The 23,117-nt window shown below is 47.5% G+C and overlaps 1 protein-coding gene across 1 annotated transcript; it reads left to right on the top strand.

The window, feature by feature from the left end:
• Nucleotides 1–2,848: 2,848 nt before the first annotated feature.
• LOC105495876 (gamma-aminobutyric acid type A receptor subunit theta) lies at nt 2,849–22,538 on the top strand. Its single transcript, XM_011765762.2, has 9 exons — nt 2,849–3,303; nt 5,325–5,413; nt 10,495–10,562; nt 11,921–12,141; nt 14,220–14,302; nt 14,702–14,839; nt 15,417–15,569; nt 16,514–16,770; nt 17,545–22,538. Exons 1-9 carry the CDS (start codon nt 3,155–3,157, stop codon nt 18,283–18,285), a joined length of 1,899 nt encoding a protein of 632 aa, XP_011764064.1. The 5' UTR covers nt 2,849–3,154; the 3' UTR covers nt 18,286–22,538.
• Nucleotides 22,539–23,117: the final 579 nt, after the last annotated feature.

Genomic DNA, 23,117 nt, shown 5'->3' with positions numbered 1-23,117 from the left:
GCTGAGAATGACAAGAATGCTAATCAAATCCCCTACTTCCTTGGACCTTGAGCTTTCACTTTTTTCCTTATGATGCCACCAAAACTGCAGCTCAATTTCATAACTCTCTTCCAGATTCAGTAGAAGCCATCAGGACAAAAGAGGATTCTAGTGCTGGGCTTTCCTCCCTGGGTTCTTGTCTTCTTCTGGATTTTAGCCTCAGTATCTCTCAGTTCTTTATAACAATTATTTCTTTCTACATTCAGCCAGTTTGTTTCATTGTCCTCACTGGAACAGTTAGTTCAAGCTACCTAGCTGGCTATTATCAGAAGGAGATGTGTGCTCTTCTTGCCCCCAGTCCCTCTTCCTCCCAGTGTTTCCTTCAGTGCCAAGGTGCCACTCTGATTGTGTCATTCCCTTGCACAAATCCTTCAAAAGATTACTGTTGACTCTAAAATAAAATACAATTTTTTATTTTGGAAAATTAGGACCCAGATACTTTCTCTTGCCTCATTCATTACACAAGAATTTATTGTGCACTGAGTGTGTGTTGCTTACAAAGTCAAGTTCTACCTAATTTCTCACCTCTTACCTATTTCACCTGTTTTCTTACCTCCAAACTTACTCTACCCTCCAGCCAAACTGGAATATACACTGTCGTGGGCAGAGCTGGGTCAGAACACAGATGGGCTAACTTCCAGATGAGTATTCTTTGCCCTACACCATTATCCTATATTCAGGCTTAAGCTTATTCAATCTAGATCTTTATGGATATTATAATAAATTAACCAGACAAACGCTTAATAAGTACAAAGTATAATGGCATTTTTTTATTTCTTGTTGCATTTTGCCTATCCTTTTCTTGTGAGTCAGAAATTTCAATGAAGCATTACCTCTAGGGAGACCCGAAGTAGGGGAGGGCCTTCTGGGATGTAAGTTCTGGAAGAGAATTCATCGTTGCCATCAACTTTTTGTCGATCTCCATAGTCACAAGGGTATCTAAGAACAAAATTTCAGGCTTCAGGCTTCAGGCTTGTTTCCTCTGACAAGTGAGGGACCAAACCAATTGCCTGTGGAATTTGATTCCTCAGTGCTGGGAACATCCCACATTCAAACAAATCTACTCCCACCTGCTGGTGGTTGCTTGAACTTCCAGTCAAAGCTGACTTAGACTGAAAATGCACTCTTCTCGAAGTAAGCAAACCTGGAAATACGGATTTTAGTTTTGGCCTCCGCTACTGTGTGACATTGGGCCAATCCCTTTTTCTTCTTTGGGCTTCAGTTTCCCTACATTACAACCAAGGTGGTTGGACAAAATGCCCCGGAATGGCCCTAACATTTTTCGCAAACAAGGATTTTCTCTACAATGACATCTGTGTGACCAGAGGTCATGGGGCAGGACTGATAGCAGTAGGGGTGGGTTTAATCTGCTCTTATATGTGATCCTGACAAATGGGTCCCACCATCCTTTTTCTTACTGCAATGGACAGGGAAAGAGGGGAGATGGGAAAGAAAGGTGAAGGCAGGAAACTATGAGCGACATTTTTAATAAAAGTACGGTTCTAAAATGATTTTAAATGGGGAGTGGTAAAAGAGTTAAACGCTCAGCTGTGCAAAATCGCTTGGCCTACCAGGTTAAGTCATGCTTTGCTGGGCACAAGCAATCTCAACTCATTTCATCAAATACTGAGGGGGAAAAAACGGGGAGCTGTTTTGTTTCTCAGTGAATGTTCAGTTAACCAAAAGTAAACCTGAAATCCATTTTGATTGCAACTCTTCTCAATGGTATGATGTGGGAGGTGGCATGCTGGTGAACATGGCAGCTCTATTTGTTGATTACCCATTTGACCTATGGGCTCTGGTGAGGTCACTTTCTAAGCTTTCTGAACTTGCTTTGTCATGGGATAGGAAGGACATAGGAAATTGGGTGGAGGCATTTCTTATCCTCCACGATTTTTCTGTCCCAGAGGGGCAGTGTCTGAGGTAGTGGAAAGAATAAGAGCCCTCTAGCCAAGATGCCAGGCTTTTCCATATGATGGAGTCAGAACGCAGGAACATGAGCATACCCTGGTCTTGAACACCCCCAAACACTGACCTTGGCCTTCTTTTCCCCTTCTCGTGTCAGCCCTGAACCATCATTCTGCATCCCCTAGCTGATGAGACACGACCACATCTCAGAGAGACCCCAGTTGGTGAGCCCTTCCAGTTCCCTGAGTCGTTTTCCTGAGTACCCAAAGTTGGGGTGAAGAGCACTAGAGGAAATTTAAGTCTTAAGCAACTCTTGGGCTCCTGTAGCCCAATGTCCGTTCTGATGGAGGAGCATTCCTATGTGGCCAGAGCCCTGTAACAAAACCCATTAGGATCCCCCTTGACCTCACTCAGAAGCAAGGCACGCGGGGTTACTGGAGGCTCAAGGGTACTGAGTGACCAGTCGTTGGGTACTTCCTGATCCCCCAAATTGTCCAAGTCTTTCAGAATGCAGATTCAGCCATGGCAGTCAAATTACCATACTCCCTTCACCATAAAATACAACTCTCGCGCACAGGCTCTTTCTTCCAAGAAAAACACACATTTCACATTTTGCAGAGAAGAGAGAGGACCCAGTGCCCCTTGAGGCGGATTCCCCGCCCAACCCCCGAGGAGCCAGCCCTCCTCCCCCTCCCCCAGCCCGGCCCCGCCCTGTCTGTGTCTGGAGATGGCCGGGGAAAGACTGCAGAAGCCTGAAGGGGCGGGGGCCGGGAGGCGCGCAAGCTGCGGGCGGAGGCAGGAGCGCGCGCCTTTTTGTGCGGCTCCTAGCACCTGTCCGATTGGCTGGGTCTGCGCCGCCGTCGGAGTGGGCGGAGCCAGCAGCGAGCTGGGATCTGTGCCCAGTCGCAGCCAGGAGTGGCAGCAGACGGAGCGCACCTCGCAGCAGCCGGGCGCGCCCTGGGGGGAGCTGCGTCCGGCAGAGCTGCTGGGTGGTTGCGTTTCCCGGGCTCTCACCTCCGGTATCCGGGCCTACCCCCCGCAACCCCTACTTCCCTTGCCCTCGCTGCTCTCTCCTTAGAGGCGACTCTGGGGAAGGGCCAGCAATCCCGCCTTCCCCGGCCCCAGTAGTGATCCACTCCCCACCCCACCTCTGTCGCTTTTCGAGGCCCCATCTCCCGCGCCTTTAGGCGCCCAGAACGCCCCAGCCATGGGCATCCGAGGCATGCTGCGAGCCGCAGTGATCCTGCTGCTCATCAGGACCTGGCTCGCGGAGGGCAACTACCCCAGTCCCATCCCGAAATTCCACTTCGAGTTCTCCTCCGCTGTGCCCGAAGTCGTCCTGAACCTCTTCAACTGGTAAGCGGGCACCGCCAGGCTAGGCATGGCGGGGACGGGAATGGAGACGGGCAGATAACCTCTGGCCTCTTGGACGGAGCGGGCTGGAGGGGACTTGGACCCGGGCTCGCTGAGCCCTGGCGCCCGGGCCCCTGCCTATTGGCCCCTAGAAGGGGTGAGGTGGGAGTGGGGTGTTGAAATGGAGCCCTGTGCTTCCGCCCACCTGTTACTGCGGAGCTTGACTGAGCCCTGCGTGTGCCCAAACCGCAGCCCGAGGGGTGGGGGCGGGAGTTGCCCTCGTCCCAGGATCTGCCCATCCATCCCCAAGGATTTAAGGTTCCCGGCAGCTTTCCCCAGCTTTGGCACCTGTGGGATTGGGGAGGAGGGTACAGGATGATGGGCAATTCACAAAACATAGACAGGAGAGACACCTGTTTGAGTCTACATTTTAGTACATTCCCTGAGGCGCCCGCGCGTGCATGCATGTGTTGAGGGGGTGAAGGACTCTTTCCAATGCGGCAGATAGAAATGATTAACTCAAACCCATCGGAGCCCAGACAGTGCGATCGTGTCTGAATAACCACGAATCGTGTGGTCTGGGATGGGTATGCTTTTGTACTTAGTCGTGTGAAAATATTTGAAGATTCCGGTTTTTTTCTCATTTTGATTTCAAGTTTGTTTGGATGTGCGAATATCTGAAGCCTTTACATGTAAATCACACAGAAATGTGTATTTGGGGTGGCCACAGATCCTGAGCTTTGGCACATGGGTAATGTGTGCTTGGAAACAGGTGGGAATGCATTGCTTTAATTTGGAAATAATTCATGTACACATTTTGGAATGTTGCAAAATGAAATTTTTGATTAAAGATGATTAGGAGTAATTTTTAACAATGTTTAAATGGCAAGCCAGAAATTAACATGTACTCATAAAAGGCGCGGGGGGGGGGTGGTGTTAGTTTGGCAAGGTTCCAGCAAACAGCCCTGCAGTGCCCTCAACCCAACATACCATACTGCGCCAGTGAACATGCACACATGCGCGCGCGCACGCGCACACACACACACACACACACACACACACACACATTTGCAGGGGCTGACGTTCCCTGGGCAATGCGTCAAAGATTCGAAGAGTCACAGTGATGCCGGGGCCTGTTCTGATTCACAAGCCCTGTTGGGGAAGGAGCCCTGTTGAAGGTCTAGGTGAATTGGGTGAGCATGTCAGAGATCTCTGGAAAGGTCAGCTCTCCGCAGAGCTGGGGTGGGTCCACTTACCTATGCTCACCCAAGACACCTCCAGGGTGGAAGCACATGCTTAGCAAGAGAGATACCTGCTCCCAGAATAGATGTCTTTCCGAGGAGAGCTCTGAGCCCCAAGAATCTGAAATGGTTTGGTTGGATGAGGGTCATAAATCTCAGCTACACCAGCAAGGCTCTCTCTGTGTGTCTTATGCCATATGCCAAGTCTGGAAAACAGAGGTGTACAGAAACAAGGTTGACATAAAAGTGACTAAAAAATGCCCAGCCCTAGCCCAGGTAAGGGAAAATGTGACTTTGAGCTCATCTTACGAGGGCACTGAGAGTGAAAGATGACTTTTCCTGGGGCAAGCAGGTGCCCCTGGAGGGAGGACCCCCACCAACCTAGAAAACAGCGCCCAGGCTGATTGCAAGATGGGGCTCTTGAGGGGGCTGAGGTAATGCATTTTTCTGAGGGCTTTCATCTGCCCACTCTTCTTCGTCTCCCCTTCTCCTACCACCTCCTCTCTTCAACCCCCACAAGTCCTGCCTGGTAACAGGGATCCAGTCTCTGAGCCCCACCCTCTGGATTAAAGCTGGGAAGATAGGGGGGAAGAGGAGTCTGCGTCACCACTGCGCTTCTGGCTGACTCACCATGGGGAGGGAGGGGAGCAGGGAGAGAGAGTGTGTACACATATGACTGGACATGTCTGCGTATGTGCTGGAGAAGAGAAGGCCCTAGCAAGGCAACCACTGGCAAGTCGGCCCCAAATCGACCAGCATTTACTTATGACTTCTCTGTTTCAGCAAAAATTGTGCAAATGAAGCTGTGGTTCAAAAGATTTTGGACAGGGTGCTGTCGAGATACGATGTCCGCCTGAGACCGAATTTTGGAGGTAAGCCATATCCAGACACAAGAGAACTTGGGTTAGGTGTCCTAAAGCAGAGACACAGCAAGCCAGCCCTGCCCTGTAAGCTGACCAGTGGTACCCGGTGGGCTCTACACCTGTGCCTCTCCAGATCCCACCTTCCTGACTCTGCAGAGACCAGCAAGGAAGCACCCCCAGGCCTTCTGCACCCTGTAATATCTCTCACTTCTCTGCCTTCAGATACATGAGGGCCTTCTACCTCCTCCACACTCCCCTTACAATGGTGTGGCTGGCAAAGAGCGAAGCACAGAAATGGGTGTACAGGATGCAGCGTGCCGTGTTTCTCAGGCTAGAGTTTTCTGCTCCAGCTCCTGGGAGGACACATATTCTTCTACTTGAGCACATTCTTCACACCCTGGGCACTTGTCCCATTCAGCCAGTTCAAAACTGAGAGCATGGTCTTTTCTGTCTAGTGTACTTAACTCACCCAGGCACTGGACACTTCCACCTCAGCTCCCTCATTCCCAGTCTATTCAAGACACCGCAGTCAGTGTGGTCTTTATAAACCCAGATAGATCACCTCAGGAACTTTTAATGGTTTTATCTAACTACCAAATAAAATCCAAACTCCTCAGCCTACTACTCAGATCTCTGGTGCTGAAATTAAAACTGACAAAGAAACTGACACACAACCCCCCAGGAAAATCATACATCAGTTCCTCCCCCATTTTCGTAATTAGCCTCCCATTTAAAAAGGGCGACTAGCCTGGACCACACAACTTTAAGCGACAGGCAACCTACCCTGACCCCGCATAGCAACGGCAGCATTCCGTAGCCCAGGGGACACCTAGAAAACCTAGATCAAGGACAAACAAAAGAAACGGTCCATTAAAAAGAGGTTAGTTACATTCCAGCTCAAAGGAAGCTCCCACTCTAAAGGGTTAATGAAAGCTAATGATCTGCATTTATGCATATGAATAGAGGTCTTCCAAATACACTCTGTCTCCACCCTAAGAAAACACAGCTGAGAGGATTCGGCCCTTGGGTAGACCAGTTTGGCCTGGGGAGCGCCACCGGGAAAACCAAGGTGGTAGCCCTGGGCCCTCAGCTTTGGAGGTGGGACCCTGAACTGGTGCTTCCCCCTTTGCTCCCTTGCTCCCTCCAGAGTCTGAGAGCAGAAGGCACAGCCCGAGGGATGAAAGCTGAGAGCATACTGGGAAGCTAGGATAGAAAGGCCAGAAGGCAGGCTCTTTCATTGCAAAAACTGCAGCGTGTCTTCTGGGTGGGTCCCCGAGGGATAAAGGTCTGGCCATATGGGAATCCAAGTGTTACAGTACAGGCAGCACGTCCTTGTATGGCAGCGACTTTGGGATCTTTTGGATTAGTTGCACCAAGCACCAATGGGTGACATGGGAATAGCTACTTCGTTTTTTTGTCTTGCCTTTCTCACGTTTCTCAGCAGAGGCTGACCAACAACCATTTGAGTACACCAACCACATTCTCCCCACTGTTTCAGGGCCAGGTTGCCATCTCTGCAGGCATCCAGGGCCGGGGGAGGGAACAGGGGCAAGAATCAATCTCTGGGGAGGGTTACCCTAAGCTTTGTGGATGTGCACACCTGCAGCGTGTGAGAAAAACTGGATCCCTGGCTTGATTTAGCCAAACAGATGAAGGTAGGAGGGCAAGGACAGCTCAGGACCTTCTAGCATTTAAACAGAAGGGGGCACCACAGGCTTTAGGTCTGAGGCTGTTGCATGGTGGGTGTGGGAGGAGAGACCAGTCGATGGGATAGCTGGGCCAAGGCAGTCTGCGTTTGGGGACTCCAGGGCTCCCCCACTAGACACAGAGTCAAATTCCCCTGTGTCAGAGGTGGAGTAGAGTTTCAGGGCATACCTCCCCTCACTTCTGCACATATACCCCACATGCAGAGGCCTCACTTAACTGTGGTCCAGTTCAAACAAGAGCCTTATTCCTTCCTTGCATATGGAGGACAATGAGAAGAGGAGGAGGATGAAAAGGAGGAGGAGGATCCAGAGAAGATTAACAAAGCCAATTCCTTCTGGGCAAGAGAACTGGGACTGTGCATTGTGGCAAAAGACCGCCCTTGAGGGCTTCACCTAGCTTAGCACCTGGCATGATTTAGGCACCCCATGTTGTGAAGGAATGAAGGAGATATTTTCATCATTCCTTCATTCATCTACTAGGTAGGAAGAGGAGTTGAGGCAGCAAAGGTTCCAGGAGAAAGGGAGGTGATTACTCCCACCACTTTTCCTGCCTTCCTGAGGGGGCAGGGTGGGACAGTGATGTACTGGGGCCACCATCCTAGACGTGGTATTTGGACTCCTTATCAGGACGTTTCTCATCCCCCACCCCCACCCCCACCTTTCTATCCGTTTAAGGATATGACATTTCTCATGCCCCCCACCCCCATTATCCATTTAAGGATATGGGATTCTTCATCTAAATTCTCATCCTGACCACTACTAGCACAAAAGGTTCCCCTTTAAGGGGATAACTTAGAAGAATGTCCCCTTCCTCTGAGCTGCATCCCTGTGCTACTCATGGCTTGGTGAGGGGAATGTGAACTGCATTTCAGCTCCCGCTTTCCTTTCAACTAGGAGTCCTAGTTGAACTAGGTTTCTGGCCTAGCCCTTCGGGGTCGTCAGCATTCCACCATAAGGAAAGGAGTTGCCTGAATCATGCGGAATGGTCTAGAGAAGTCTAACACTGAGGTGTAGCTGGCTGCCTGGCCCCTCTGGAGCTTGTTGCCTGCTTAACACAGCTTCCCTTCTCTAAAGGCATGTGGGGAGCCCAAAAGGCAGTCATTAAGAACTGTGTTTCTCGGAACTCCTGTCACCACATAACACTTTTCTGGGGCTTGTTCACAACAGGCCTGGATGCTGGAGTCTGGGCTGTACCCTAACACAGAGGCTCATTTATTTCACGGCTGCCATTCAGATGCTTATTCCCAATAGAGCTTTCCTTTGTGAAGCTTTGGGTTTGGAATAACACATTTCTCTCTTTGCAGCTCAGCTTCTGGGCAATCAGCCTGCAGTAAAACCAGCAGGCTGAATTGCAAGCATCATGCATGTTTCCCTAGCAGCAGTGTGATGTAATACATGGAGACTTAAGGGCTTTGCTGTGGGACTGGCTGTAGAAAGCTTTGAGCTGAGGAGCGAACAATAAAAATGCATTTGCCCACAGTGCCTTACAGTTTACTACATATTTTCACATCCATGAACACATGTGAGTCCTGCAAGTGGACAGTGCTAACACCTGGGTGTGAAAAAAGCTAGGAGGCAGAAGTACACTAACACAGACATTCACACACTGTCACACTCACACATTAACACACACAATTACCCTCTCCTGTGCACTCACCCAGTCACATGAACACGCTCACAAATTCATTCTCACACATAGACACACCCACTGAGCATGATCACACGTTCACTTTTACTCACATATTAGCATGCTCACATACACCAAACACACAAGCCCACATACACACATGATCATATGCACGCATTCACTCAAACTCAGACATGCTCACAAACACATGCAAATTTATTCACATTAACACACTTACATGCACACACATTCACTCACACAAACATGCTCACACATCCAAACACCTTCACGAATTTATTCACACACTTTAACATGCTCACACTCACACATTTACTACACACGTTACATACAATACCACACTCAAATTCACTCACACATTAACACATACACACAAACATGCTCCCACATCTACATACACATATGAATATACTCACATTCACCCACACACAAATATGCCCACTCACAAATTCACTCAAAAACACGACACATATAAACATCCTCACACGCAAACACATGCTCACACATACACACATAAACATAATCACACCTTCATTCATGCAAGAGCATGCTCACATACATGAAAGCACTCGCATATTCACTCACACACATGAACGTGTTCACAATATACTCACAGATTCACTCACCTGAAAATACGCACATCTGTATTGATAGGTGCATGGACATTAACATGCTTACACACACACTCTTGCATTCACCCACACATGAGCATTCTCACATACACAAACATGCTAATATAGTCTTCCATATACGTGACTATGCCAGTACAGGTGGACACATCACTCAATACACAAATATTCTCATGTACACTTATGTCAACACAACTAGTTCACAAACATGAACATGTGCATGCGTTCACTCACACATGGACATACTCACAAATACACAAACACATGAACAGGCTCACATATCCTAATACATGCACACACTCACACATTCACTCACACTTCCACACAAACACATACTTATGGACATGCTCATAGGTTCAGTCCCACAAAACCACCCTCACATATTCACACGCAGACATCCTCACATAAACTCATATGTATATGTTCACACATTCACTCTCACACACAGACAAGCTCACGGACATGCATGGTCATACCCTCACTTGCACATGAACACAATCATACACTCCCACACGACAACACACCTACACATATTCACATGCTCACAGATTTACTTCCATACAACACACTCAAGAGCACAAACATGCTCACACATTCACTTACACACAAACATGCTTACACACACTGGCACATTCACCTGCACATGAACACACAAATTCACTCACATGCACGAACATACTGATATACACAGCTCACACAATCACACACATGTACTCCCACAAACATGCTCACACATTCACTCACACACACAAACATGTGCACACACAACCATGAATCTTGGCCCCTGCTTTGGGGCTCATTGCTTTTCAGTTTTTATCAGGAAAACGTTTCGAAGGAGTGCTTCATCCCCTTACGTTCTCTTTCTTTTGCCCTGACCCCTTCCTTTGCACATATCGTGGGCCAGGCCTCGCTCTAACCATGAGATCAGCGCTATCACTATCCCCATGTTACCCATGAGGAGACTAAGACTCAGCAGGGTTAGGCGACTTACTCAGGATCACACAACTAACAAGTGTCAAAGAGGGTTCAAACCCAGGCAGTCTGGCTCCCAAGTTTATGCTCTTAACCTTTATTCTACCTTTCATGTAATTGCGTCTTTCTGTCTTCTAGGTGCCCCCGTGCCTGTGAGAATATCTATTTATGTCACCAGCATTGAACAGATCTCAGAAATGAATATGGTAAGTGTGTTAGTTCCAGCCATGGGGTTGGGAACAGAGGACATGGAACAAGGAGCAGGCTCATAATCCAAGTCCAGTTGTTCTGACCTGTGACAGAACTCACATAAAGGAACAAGGTTGGTTTGGGACACTGCAGCCACTCAGAATAAAAACTACATTAATTCAACCCCTCCACAACACCACATCCAGAAACTTGGTTCCAGATGGATTATAGACTTAAAAGTGAAAGGCTTATGAAGCTTTTAAGATAGTGTAGAACACTGGCTTTGTGTCTTGCAGTAGGATTTCTTTGAAAAGACACAGAAAACACAGACCACACAAAATAAATCTAGTAATTTCAACTACATTGAAATTCTGTGTAACCAAATTTATGGAACTCCTGTTTTACAAAACAAACAAAACCATTATAACAAGTGTGAAAGGATCAATCACAGTGGACTAAGATACATGCAGCATGAAGAACTGATATTCAAAATATGCATCATTTTGTGAATTAATGAGAATATTTTTAAACCAATAGAAAAATTATCAGAAAATGTGAACAAGAATATCACTTCTGTGAAGAAAATTAAACAGCAGGTAAATATATGAAACATATGAAAAGATGCTTAGCCTTGTTAGTCGTGCAAAATAAAACCACAGTGAGAAGCCACTACATACCAGATTAGCAATAGTCAAAAGTTAGACAATACCAATGTTGATGAAGCAGAAGCATTGGGAACCCTCTGCAGCTTTCTGGCTCTTGGCTTTCGGCAGGGATATAAAGTGGAACTTCTACTTCATCATTTTTATTTCATCACGCTTTTGGTATGCATATTCACATGATAATCTGTGTGGTACATTCATATATTATCCAGAAAATCAAGTGAACAAATTATAATTGCACACGTCCACCTGAGTGAATCTCACAAAGATAATGTTGAGTGAAAGAAGCAAATTATGAATACATACAGTATTATTTCATTCAGATAAAATTTTAAAAACAGGTCCAACTAAGCAATATGTTTTCCAGCAATACATAGACAATAAAACTCTAACACAAAGCAAGGGAATTATCATAAAATCTAGGATAATGGTTGCTGCTGGGGATGTGAGGGAAATATATTCTAGAAGAGATACATTGGGGTTTGAAAGTTATTGGTAATATTCTGTTTCTTAACCTGGATTTTAATTACACAAGATACATTTTATTCTTTCTTTAAACATCTGTATGTTTCATGCACTTGTATATAGTTAGGATATACTTCATACACTTGCATACACACGTGCATGCACACATACACACATACCCTACACACACCAAGGACGGAGCGCTGGACAACCAAACTTACAACTGGGGTTTACATTTATCTTCCCAGGACTACACGATCACGATGTTTTTTCATCAGACTTGGAAAGATTCACGCTTAGCATACTATGAGACCACCCTGAACTTGACCCTGGACTATCGGATGCATGAGAAGTTGTGGGTCCCTGACTGCTACTTTCTGAATAGCAAGGATGCTTTCGTGCATGATGTGACTGTGGAAAATCGCGTGTTTCAGCTTCACCCAGATGGAACGGTGCGGTATGGCATCCGGTGAGTCCACTAGGGGTCTGGGGATGTCCCAGCAGACTTCCTTCGTCCTACGGAATATTCTACAAACACACTCTAAGGGACACACAAAAGCACCCACTGCTTTCCAAACCTGTCTTGAACTTCCCCCTTCACTTGTTCGACCTAGTAGCCAAAGTGGAAATTTCAGTTTCCCATAGACACCCTTAGCTGTTCTGTCCCCACACCTTGGTTTCTGCTGTTCCTTCTGTCTGGATTGGTCAGTCCTTTCCCCCTTTCCATGAATTGAAACCTTGCCCACCCTGAAATCCCTAACTCAAATGCCCCCTTGGTCAAGAAGTCCTCCTTGATTCCCTCAACTGAAAGACTTCTTCCTCCACCTTAGTGTTGCATGCATTCTGTTCTTTATCTTTGTCTTTTCTCTCCCACGCAGTGAGGGAGGGAGAAGATGAATGCTGAAGTCCATGCAGTGAATGAGGGGGCCTGCTTTCTGCCATCAGTCATATTTGCATCATGCAGGGCCCCCAGGAGTGCGGAGGGGCAGAGTGTGTGTGGCATGGGTCTCTGGTCTATGGCTCTCCATACACACAGAACAATTGCAAGCTGAAACTCCTCACTAGTCTAGTTATAGCATAGGAGACAGTCACCAGGGTTCTCACAGTGGCATCTCTTACAAACTGTCTCCAAAGACATATGCAAGAGATCAGTTTAGCTCAGAAAATGTGTCTGAGAAGTAGCTACCAAAGTTCGGCTCTTACGGTTTTTACAGATCTAATCTGGGTTTCTCTTTCTCTGTGGAGCTCTTGCTCCATTCTTTTCTTTTTCCATCCACTTTCCCACAGACCCAGGCTCTGGAATCAGAAAATAACAAGACTCACAGGGAACAGGTCACTGGTCACACTTGTTCTACTTAAAGGAAGAATGAGCTGAATAATGCTACATGGAGGATTCATAGAAGGGAGAAAAACACACATGCACTCACACGTGCACGCATACACCATATCCAGTGTACAAAATGGAAATTATTTCAAGGAAGCAATTGAAAGGGACTCAGCTGGGGTTGGCAGATGAGAAGGGCAGAATAAGGGATGGGGCAGAACCTCTCAGCTGAGGCTGTAGAGAGCTTGTGTTTTATCTTCTCTCCCACTGGATACTTCTCCCACTTTCTCAGAACCTCTGAGACCCCCTCAGGTTCTTCTTCTTCTTCTTCTTCTTCTTCTTCTTCTTCTTTTGAGATGGAGTCTTGCTCTGTTGCCCAGGCTGGAGTGCAGTGGCATGATGTCGGCTCACTGCAACATCCACCTCCTGGGTTCAAGCAATTCTCTTGCTTCAGCCTCCCCAGTAGCTGAGAATACAGGTGACTGCCACCACACCGGGCTAATTTTTTGTATTTTTAGTAGAGACGGGGCTTCACTGTGTTAGCCAGGATGGTCTCCATCTCCTGACCTGATCTGCCTGCCTTGGCCTCCCAAAGTGCTGGGATTACAGGCATGAGCCACTGCGCCTGGCCAGATTCTTCTTATGGATGCTCCCACCACGTTGCAACTTAAAGCTCCTGCCCACTTCATGTACTGTCAACAGTGCCATGGCCCACCACAGATATGTTTATCCCTTCTGTCCATTTCATACCCGCTGACATTTTGCTAGTCCCCAATACCCACATAGGCCTGCACCTCTGGCTTGTGTACAGATGTGGCCAGAGGCAGGCCTGGATTGAGGCTCCCAAATGTACATGCACACTTGAGACCAGCACTTCACATTGCATCTGGAGTCTCAGCTGATTTGGTGTAGCACAGTTTTCTCTTGCTAGCCTCACTCCTTCTGTAGGAAGCACCCCTTTCCGTCTCTGCATTCAGTTTCCTCCAGGGCCCTTCCCATCTGACACCCTGCAGTTTTCTGACGTGCCAGCCATACATGTGTTCTCTGTTTATGTGCTGCCAGGTCTCTTGGTTACTTTGTCACATACAAATTTCCTCTCTCCTTTCTACACATGGGTCAGTCCTCAGGGTAACTCTTCCCTCCCCACTCCTGCAGTTTCCTCAGCAATGGTTGTTTGCCTAGGCTTGACTCACTTTCTCCTTCCTTTTTGTTTTCCTTTGCAGACTCACCACTACAGCAGCCTGTTCCCTGGATCTGCATAAATTCCCTATGGACAAGCAGGCCTGCAACCTGGTGGTGGAGAGCTGTACGTATGTCTCTTATGGCCCCCTCTTCCCTACTTGGGGCTGTGGTGATCAGGGAAGCAGAGGCTAAATTGACAGTAAAAGGAGCAGTGTATCTCCTGTGCTCCCTCCCTCCCTCCATTCTCTCTCCCAAAATAAATAGATGATAGAGGATAGATAGATGATAGAAATAAGAGAGAAAGATGGTAGAGAGATAGATAGGTGATAGATGACTTATTGATGGATAGATGTATAAATATGGCATCTGGGACTAGGTGGTCTTTAGAGCATAAACGGTCCTCTGGGAAAATGTCACCTTCCTATTGGGAAAGTGTGTGCAAGTTAGTGGGTAGGAGCTTGTAGCATGTCTTTTTTCTTTCTTTCTAAGAATCTGAGACTACCTCTGTTTCTCTCCTTCCCAGATGGTTACACAGTTGAAGACATCATATTATTCTGGGATGACAATGGGAACGCCATCCACATGACTGAGGAGCTGCATATCCCTCAGTTCACTTTCCTGGGGAGGACGATTACTAGCAAGGAGGTGTATTTCTACACAGGTGGGTCTGACCCATTCCTTCTCTCCTGTCTCATGTCTCCCTTGCACCTCCATAAACTCCTAGTGGCCTCTGATTTTGGCTCCTAATCTCTGATGCCTCCTTTTCCATTTCCTACTGGTTCCAGGCCCCCTTAATAAAGCCCCAGTGGCTCATCCACTGCCAATGAGGAATGGCTGTGGAAGCACTTAGCCAGGCTCACAACACTCTGCAGGTGTGAAAGATTCATGCTCCTCTCAGGGCTGGTCTTTCACCCTCCATCTGCTTGCACTTTGGGAACATCTCTTGCCTCACCCATTCCAAAACTTCACCTAACATGGAGCAAGTGAGAAAGGAAGGTGGAGAGAGCAGACTTGCTATGCTCATGCACCTACTGAGATATGCCATTGTCACTGACCTGCTGGTGCAACAAACAGAACCAGATCCGTGGTCCGCCCAAGCTGGATGCCTCTGGATGGAGTATTACAAGCTGAACTGCCCATTGCTCTCCCCTCCTCCCCTCCTTCTCCATCCTGTACCTCTCCACCCTGCAAATGCCCCTCAGCCCTGCCACCCTAATTCCAGCGTGTCTCCTTGCCAGGTTCCTACATACGCCTGATACTGAAGTTCCAGGTTCAGAGGGAAGTTAACAGCTACCTTGTGCAAGTCTACTGGCCTACTGTCCTCACCACTATTACCTCTTGGATATCATTTTGGATGAACTATGATTCCTCTGCAGCCAGGGTGACAATTGGTAGGTTCTGTCTCTGTCCCTGGACGGAATTTGGGTCATTTGGCTCAAAAAAAGTTGAGAGTAAGGAAAAAGTACCTGGAACAGTGTGTGACTACACAGGCAAGGAAATAAGGATTTTTCCAATAGACATTTGTACCTACGTACAGGTGCACAGCCAATCCCCAATAGAGAGACCAACATTAGAAACAGATGTGAAAAAAAAAAATCAAGGTTGCAATCTTGGCCTGTTGAGCCCCGAGTACCAGAATTCATTATTTCTTGAATCCATAAGTAAATGGACAAGTCATAAGTTTAGATCACAGGGGCCATTAAAAGCGGGCTAAATCACAGGGTGTCTGAAAGAGGAGCTGAGGAAATGAGGAGAGCAGCAGAAAGACAGCCTGGTCAGGATTAGGAAGACCTTGTACTTTATGTCTAAGCATGGGGAGCCATGAAAAATTTTTGAGCAGTACCAAGAAGAGACCTAAGAGATCAACTCCCTGGTTTGTCTGGCCCCACCCAGCAGAATGTCAGTGTGTCCCAGATCCAGGTCTGCTTTCTCCTTCACCATCTGTGGGCAGACTCCTCAGCCTCCCTCTTTAGGAGTACATTCTGGACTAAAGCTTTATATTTGTGTGATAGTTTAGGGCTCAGAAAACCTTCCCAATAACTAAAGAAAGGCAAAAGGGAAAGGAGCCATCATAGGACGAGGTGGGGCTGAAGATGTCAATTGCTATGAAGCCATGGCTAGAGGTTTGAGACTTGACCCTAAGAGCAATAGGAAGTCATTGAACCATTGAAGCATAGGCTGAGTTGAAAGATGGGGGAAAAGGAATAAAGAGAGAGCTGAAGGCCTTTGCTGTGGGCCCTCCTCATCCCAAATACGATGTTTGGCTGTGGGCCCAATAGGTTGCCAAGAATCTTAGCCATCAGAGGAGACTAAGCCTGTACTGTGTTGCTTACAGGCCTAACTTCAATGCTCATCCTGACCACCATCGACTCACATCTGCGGGATAAGCTCCCCAACATTTCCTGTATCAAGGCCATCGATATCTATATCCTCGTGTGCTTGTTCTTTGTGTTCCTGTCCTTGCTGGAGTATGTGTACATCAACTATCTTTTCTACAGTCGAGGACCTCGGCGCCAGCCTAGGCGACGCAGGAGACCCCGAAGAGTCATTGCCCACTACCGCTACCAGCAAGTGGTGGTGGAAAATGTGCAGGTTTGACTTTTTGACTGACAATCAGCTTTCCCTGAGCACCTCTTGAGCCCAGGCTTAGCACTTTTGACCCTTTTGCATTTCTTAGCTTTTTAAATATGCACACACACACGGGCGCACATGCAAAACACACACACACACACACAGAGCACACACACAACATATAAGAAGTAGTACTATTTCCCATCACTCTTTTATAGATGATCATTGTCCAAGGTCACAAGGCAAGTAAGTGGCAGAGCCAAATTTCTCCAGACCTTTGGACTGAATTTGGTCCACTTTGCATGCTTCCAGAGCAGGCAATGAAGCTGGAAGGGAAGATGGGCACAGGGAGGCTGAAAGGAAGACAGTCACCGGAGAGACTGGCCTACCTACCCCTCCTTCCTTGGCACTTCAGACTCCCAAGGCAATGCTGAGGCTTTTGCTGTGGGCAGTATGTTAATGCCCAGCTACCTCCCTCCTTCGCAGAAAGCCCGGTCCTGCCTACCTGAGCAGGCATCCACCCACCACACAGCTCTCCTGAGGGAGCAGCTGCCCCCAGCGAGACACTGGCTTGGCAGCCTCCATAGCCTTCCCTTGCATGCTAACAGCCGATTGGTCCTGTTCCTCACCCCTTGAACAGCAGAGACCCCAAGAGGAGCTGGCTCTATCTGTCAAAGAGATCAGCAGTAACATTGCAAGTGCTGATGAGGGAAGTCCCTTCCCTCCTCCCTCCCCCCAGTGCATATCCATCTAGGCGATATGAAACTGATGAGCCTATCCATTATCTCCTCAAAGGATGGCCTGATTAACGTGGAAGACGGAGTCAGCTCTCTCCCCATCACCCCAGCGCAGGCCCCCCTGGCAAGCCCGGAAAGCCTCGGTTCTTTGACGTCCACCTCCGAGCAGGCCCAGCTGGCCACCTCGGAAAGCCTCAGCCCACTCACTTCTCTCTCAGGCCAGGCCCCCCTGGCCACTGGAGAAAGCCTGAGTGATCTCCCCTCCACCTCAGAGCAGGCCCGGCACAGCTATGGTGTTCGCTTTAATGGTTTCCAGGCTGATGACAGTATTATTCCTACCGAAATCCGCAACCGTGCCGAAGCCCATGGCCGTGGTGTTACCCATGACCATGAAGATTCCGATGAGAGCTTGAGCTCAGATGAGCACCATGGTCATGGCCCCAGTGGGAAGCCCATGCTTCACGATGGCAAGAAGGGTGTGCAAGAAGCAGGCTGGGACCTTGATGACAACAGTGTCAAGAGTGGCTGCCTTGCCGTTGAGGAGCAACTCAAGTGTGATACTAACAGTACCTGGGGCCTTAATGAGGATGAGCTCATGGCCCATGGCCATGAGAAGGACAATAGCTCAGAGTCTGAGGATAGTTGCCCCCCAAGCCCTGGGTGCTCCTTCACTGAAGGGTTCTCCTTTGATCTCTTTAACCCTGACTACGTCCCTAAGGTTGACAAGTGGTCCCGGTTCCTCTTCCCTCTGGCCTTTGGGTTATTCAACATTGTTTACTGGGTATACCATATGTATTAGTCCCCCAGTGCTCCAGAAGGGCAGGAGCACTGTGCTGTGCTCATTTCACAGTTTCTTTTGGGTTTTTCCCTCTTTCCTTTGTTCCTTTTATTTTGTGGTTATTTGGGCAATCCAATGAGTTCATACTTCTCTTTATAAACATGAGGTGGGGAGTAATTGGAAAGAACATGTTCTAGCTGGAAGGGAAGGGATTGAGTAGGAGTTGGAGGTAAACAGCACATGGATTTCCTTTCCAGCTAGAAGACTCTCACCTTTTCAAAGACTTGTAACAAGGAATAAGCATAGAAAAGCCCCTGGAAATGTTTAGAGGACAGAGAAGAGCCAGGTTGGGGAATGGGGCAAGGATCTGGGCCTTGCCCACAAACGTTTCTGGGGGCTTTTCTGTCCCCACTGAGGTGTCAACATTTCTTTTTCATTACATTTTTTCTTCTTTTTTTGTTTCCTCCTAGGGATTATGGATCTTGCTCACCCTCTGCTTAGGGCTTTATAGAAGAAAGTCAAGCTGGGTTGGGCTGGGGTTCACAGCTAAAGGGCTAACCATGGCTTGGAAGTTCAGGGAACTGCCTGTAGGACACTTAGGGAGCATTTGTAAGTGCCTTTCCCCCACTGTATTTGCTGCATTTGAGTGTGGTGTTTAGATGCAAGGGTGGGAGGGGAATGTGGGTGAGTGGGGCTGCAGAGTGAGACATCAGGATGAGAGAGCACATACCCAGCTTGTGGGGTTGGCAGAGGGCGGGGGATGATGTCAGGTTGGAAATTACACAGTTGAGCTGGCCTCTTCGGAGGGATTGGAACTTGCTTGCCTATATTTCTGCTTCAGAATGCTTGACAATAGAGATTCAATACATCTGTCTAAGTGAGGAGTTAGCTTTCTATCAGTTGCTGAGTTGATCACCAGTTACAGCACTTGGTGAATAAACACTAAGGTTAGGATAATTCACACTTGCTCTTTTACCATCTGATCTAGACTAGCAGATGACTATCTATTGTAAATCTATATACTAATCCTTTCTATTTGTCTAGTGCATAGTAAGTGTCAACAAGCTCCCTGACCCATTACATCACTGAAGCCTCACAGGAGCCCTGTAAGTCAGGGAAGGCAAAGCACATTGTCCCCAGTGTTCCAAGGAAAATGAATGGAGCTTATGCCGCATGCTTAAGGATGTGCAGCCAGTGAGCGGTAGATCCACCCCACTTGCTCTTTCTTGTCTTTTTTCTCCTGACTCTCAACTGAGGAATTCCCTTTTCTTCCCTCCCCAAAGAGGGTGCTCCAGAGAGCCCCCACCACATCCTACAGCACCTGGGGCATCTCTGCAGGAATAGGCTGGCGACAAGCCAATGAACGTGATGTGAGCAGGTGGAGAACACACTCTGCCCACTGAGCAGGGCCCCTAACGGAAGTAGGACTGGCCAGCATTCCAACTTGCCAAGCAGCTCCACCTCACTGATGGAGGTTGTGAGGGAGTGAACTTCGCTGAGCACTCAACATATGCCGCCTCTTCCTCCCTATGCAGTCTCTCCCTCAGTCCCTTAGCCCTCTACCCACTCACCCTTTTAACTGTGCTTCTGTGTTTGTGTTTCTGTATATACCTGGGTGTATGCATATGCATCCGGGTGGGTGTGTGTACATATACAACCATTTGAGAAGCTGTACAGTCCTGTGTCTAGTGGTGTAAATCTACATTGGTGTGTATAGAATTGTATCTACAACATGTGGATGCATGCCTGTGTGTGCACATCCCTGTAAAAGTGTGGCTTATGTATGTGTTTGTGTGCTTGTGTACACTGAGTCTATGCTGAGTGCATGTATATAAGGGCATGTCTGCATATCTATGTTTATCTGATTTGGATGGGTGTGAAAGGAAATACCCCTGAAAGCATATGTATTCCCTGTTGGTGACCCTCTAGAATCACTAGAATTCCCTTGGCCTGCTCCCATACGGTGGAGGGGCCCTATTTGGCCGGGCTGCTTAACTGACTGTTTCTTTCCAACTTCCTGTTCCAGGGAGCAGCATCTCCCGGTTCCCTTCCACTCTTTGCCCTGTCCCTCCATCCATCTGTGCTGTCTCCTAGATAGAAGACTGAGGAAGTGAATGTAGTCCTAAGAAGTGGTGAGCTAGTGCCTTGAGGTAGGAAGTGGTCAATCCATGGAAGAAGCTGCAGGTACTGAGCATTTCACTTTGTCCTAGAAGAACATGTTTAGGGGTAACAGGCTGGGGAGTGAGGCTGAAGGAGGCATTGAGAATAGACACTTGCACAGTCACACACACATACACACACACAAATCTTGTATGACATTTGAAAACAAGAAAGTTAACACTGGAAGAGCTAAAATTGCCTCTTTATTTTTGGATACCCCATATAGAGATTCAGGTTGAGGGGAGAGCAGTGACCCCATGTCTGAAGCTCCCAACATGGCTATTGACAAGCTGGCTTCTTGGAGCCTAAGCCTTGGTTGGTTGACGTGGATTTGGGTCTCCAGGACCCTGGAGATGCTTTCATCCTTGTGGCAGCAAGCAGTTCATTTGGGATGAAGCCATAAAGGGAGATTGGAGCAGTGGGAAGAAAAGGAGGGTTTTAAGATTTGTCTGGAAGCAATGCACATGAAGGCTTCACAGCACAGAGGAAGGGCAGCGAGGCCAGTTGTAAATATCTCTATAGATCCATAGAGCTAGATATAATATTATACCTTAAACAGAATATCTTGCCCTAACATGCTGCAATGAGAGCAGTTGAACTCTACTGCGACTCATACTCTGTAGGTTAAGTGTCAAAATGAGGTGGAGATTTGGCAGTGACACCCTTTCAGGAACGTGAACCTTCTGAGTTTGCTACGGATTTGGTCATTTTAGCCTGCACATTGCCAGATCTCCCCTTGTTGAGTCTTGTATGTGGTCTGTCGTCTGCGTCATTTGAGTCCTCAGCTGTCCCCAACCCCTTCCCAGCCCCACCCCAGCCTGCAGTCACCCACCCCCTATCCAGCTGGCTGCCTCCATCCCCTCCCTCTCGTCACCTCACACCAAGTAACTCTGGAAATGCAGAATGCTTGGTAGTTTGGAGCTTGGGCAGCATCTGGGATGCAGCAACCCCTATTTTACTCTTCTACCCACCTTCCATTTCTTTCCTTCTCATCGACTCCCCGCCCCCGAGGATCCCTTCTTTGCCACTATCATGGGAAGGATACCCCGTCTGTCTTCTGAAGTGTCATTTTGTTGTAGGGATGTGTGACACATTTCCTACCAAGTTCTTGCCAGTTCCATCTGCCGCTGTTAGGTGCCTTTGCACAGGTCATGGATGATCTGGTGGGTCTTAATAGAGCTTGTCAAATGTATTCTTACAATTCATGTCATCTTGTTAATAGCAGGGCTGCAAAGTCTTTGCATATTTAGAGCTGAGCTTTGCTGAGACTATGGCCATTCCTAATGAGGTTTCCTCATTCCATATATATAATAGCTAACCCTTAAAGCTATTAACTAATGAATGCATTTATTAAACTATCCACTCGCATGGTACCCTGCTGTGGTGATGAGCAGTAACTTTCTAGCGATTCCATAGCCCAACATCAAAGGAAATCGTGACTCGTCCTACTAAAAGTGTAGTGTGTTTGTGTTTGTTGTGTAGTGTCCTGTGATCAATATAAAATCTGTATTATCAGTGTTGGGTTTTCAGGGGAGGGTGTTAAAGTTTCTCTTTGATAAATTATGAAATAGCCCAGTTGTTCAGGGTCACTTCTATTGACTCAATTTGTGTGAGACTTTGCACTCACTATCTTGCCGGACGGACTGCATGCCCAGGATCAGCAATCATCAGCAGAGCTAAAGGTGCCCGAATTTAGCACAACTGGCTGTAGTGCCTGACACAGGGCAGTACTGGGGGATTCTTCAGAGGTCAGCCAAGTCGGTAACATTCTGTGAAGCAGATTAAATACAGTAAAATCAAACACATGCAGGTCTTCAGAAGTGATGCTGGGCCCAGGCAGTGAAAACCAAGAAAAGAGGAGAAGGACCAAGACCTGGGTGTTCTGGATGACCTGACCAAAAAAGGGGCACAAAGCAGCAGAGCTTCACGAGGTGACTAGGTGGCTTCTTTGTCCTCATTAAATGTACATCTTTGCATGAAAAAGACCTTGACTGGTCCGGACTTTAACAAAGTAAAATATGAAGAAACATAAAATTATGCTTCTGAAAAATATACTGAAATAAAATTTTGTAAATAGCTAAAAGAGAAAAATAAATATAATAGCAAGTACTCTACCAGGTCATTGTGTTTCTTCTCTGTTGGATTAGAAGATATTGCACAGGACAGCTGTCTGGGCCCAGGAAACCTCTGGCTTCCATCACTCACTTCCCATGGCCTTCCCACAGGTTTGCACATCGACCTCCTCATGCCCCGGGACAGTGGAAACCATAGTTTTCAAGCTGAGGGGAATTAGCAACAACACAGTTTAAATTAGTTTTGATTTTTGCAGAAGCCATTCTTAATCTTTTAAAACAAAACTTTTAAAACGGAACAGGCCACTGTGGTGCCAAAATACAAAGTGGAAGTTTAGTTCAATTTTACAGGGGGAGAGCCCCGACTTGAGCCCATAAGTCAAGGCTGCAGTGAGCCATAATTGTGCCACTGCACTCCAGCCTGGGAAATAGAGCAAGACTGTCTCAAAACAAACCAAAAGGGTTGGGGGAAAGAACCTAAAAGAAGTGATATCTTCCAAGGTAGTGTTCTCAAAGAGAAACAAAAGGGAGTAGAACTACGCCAGCTTCTTGGGAAGTCTCCCTCCAGTATCACTCTGGGTTGGGAAAGGAGGTTAAAAATTTATTGGAGATTATGGACCC

The sequence above is a fragment of the Macaca nemestrina genome, chromosome X, assembly GCF_043159975.1.
Source record: "Macaca nemestrina isolate mMacNem1 chromosome X, mMacNem.hap1, whole genome shotgun sequence".
In the NCBI taxonomy this organism is placed as follows: Eukaryota; Metazoa; Chordata; class Mammalia; order Primates; family Cercopithecidae; genus Macaca; species Macaca nemestrina.
This window is presented reverse-complemented; position numbering and strand designations above follow the sequence as displayed.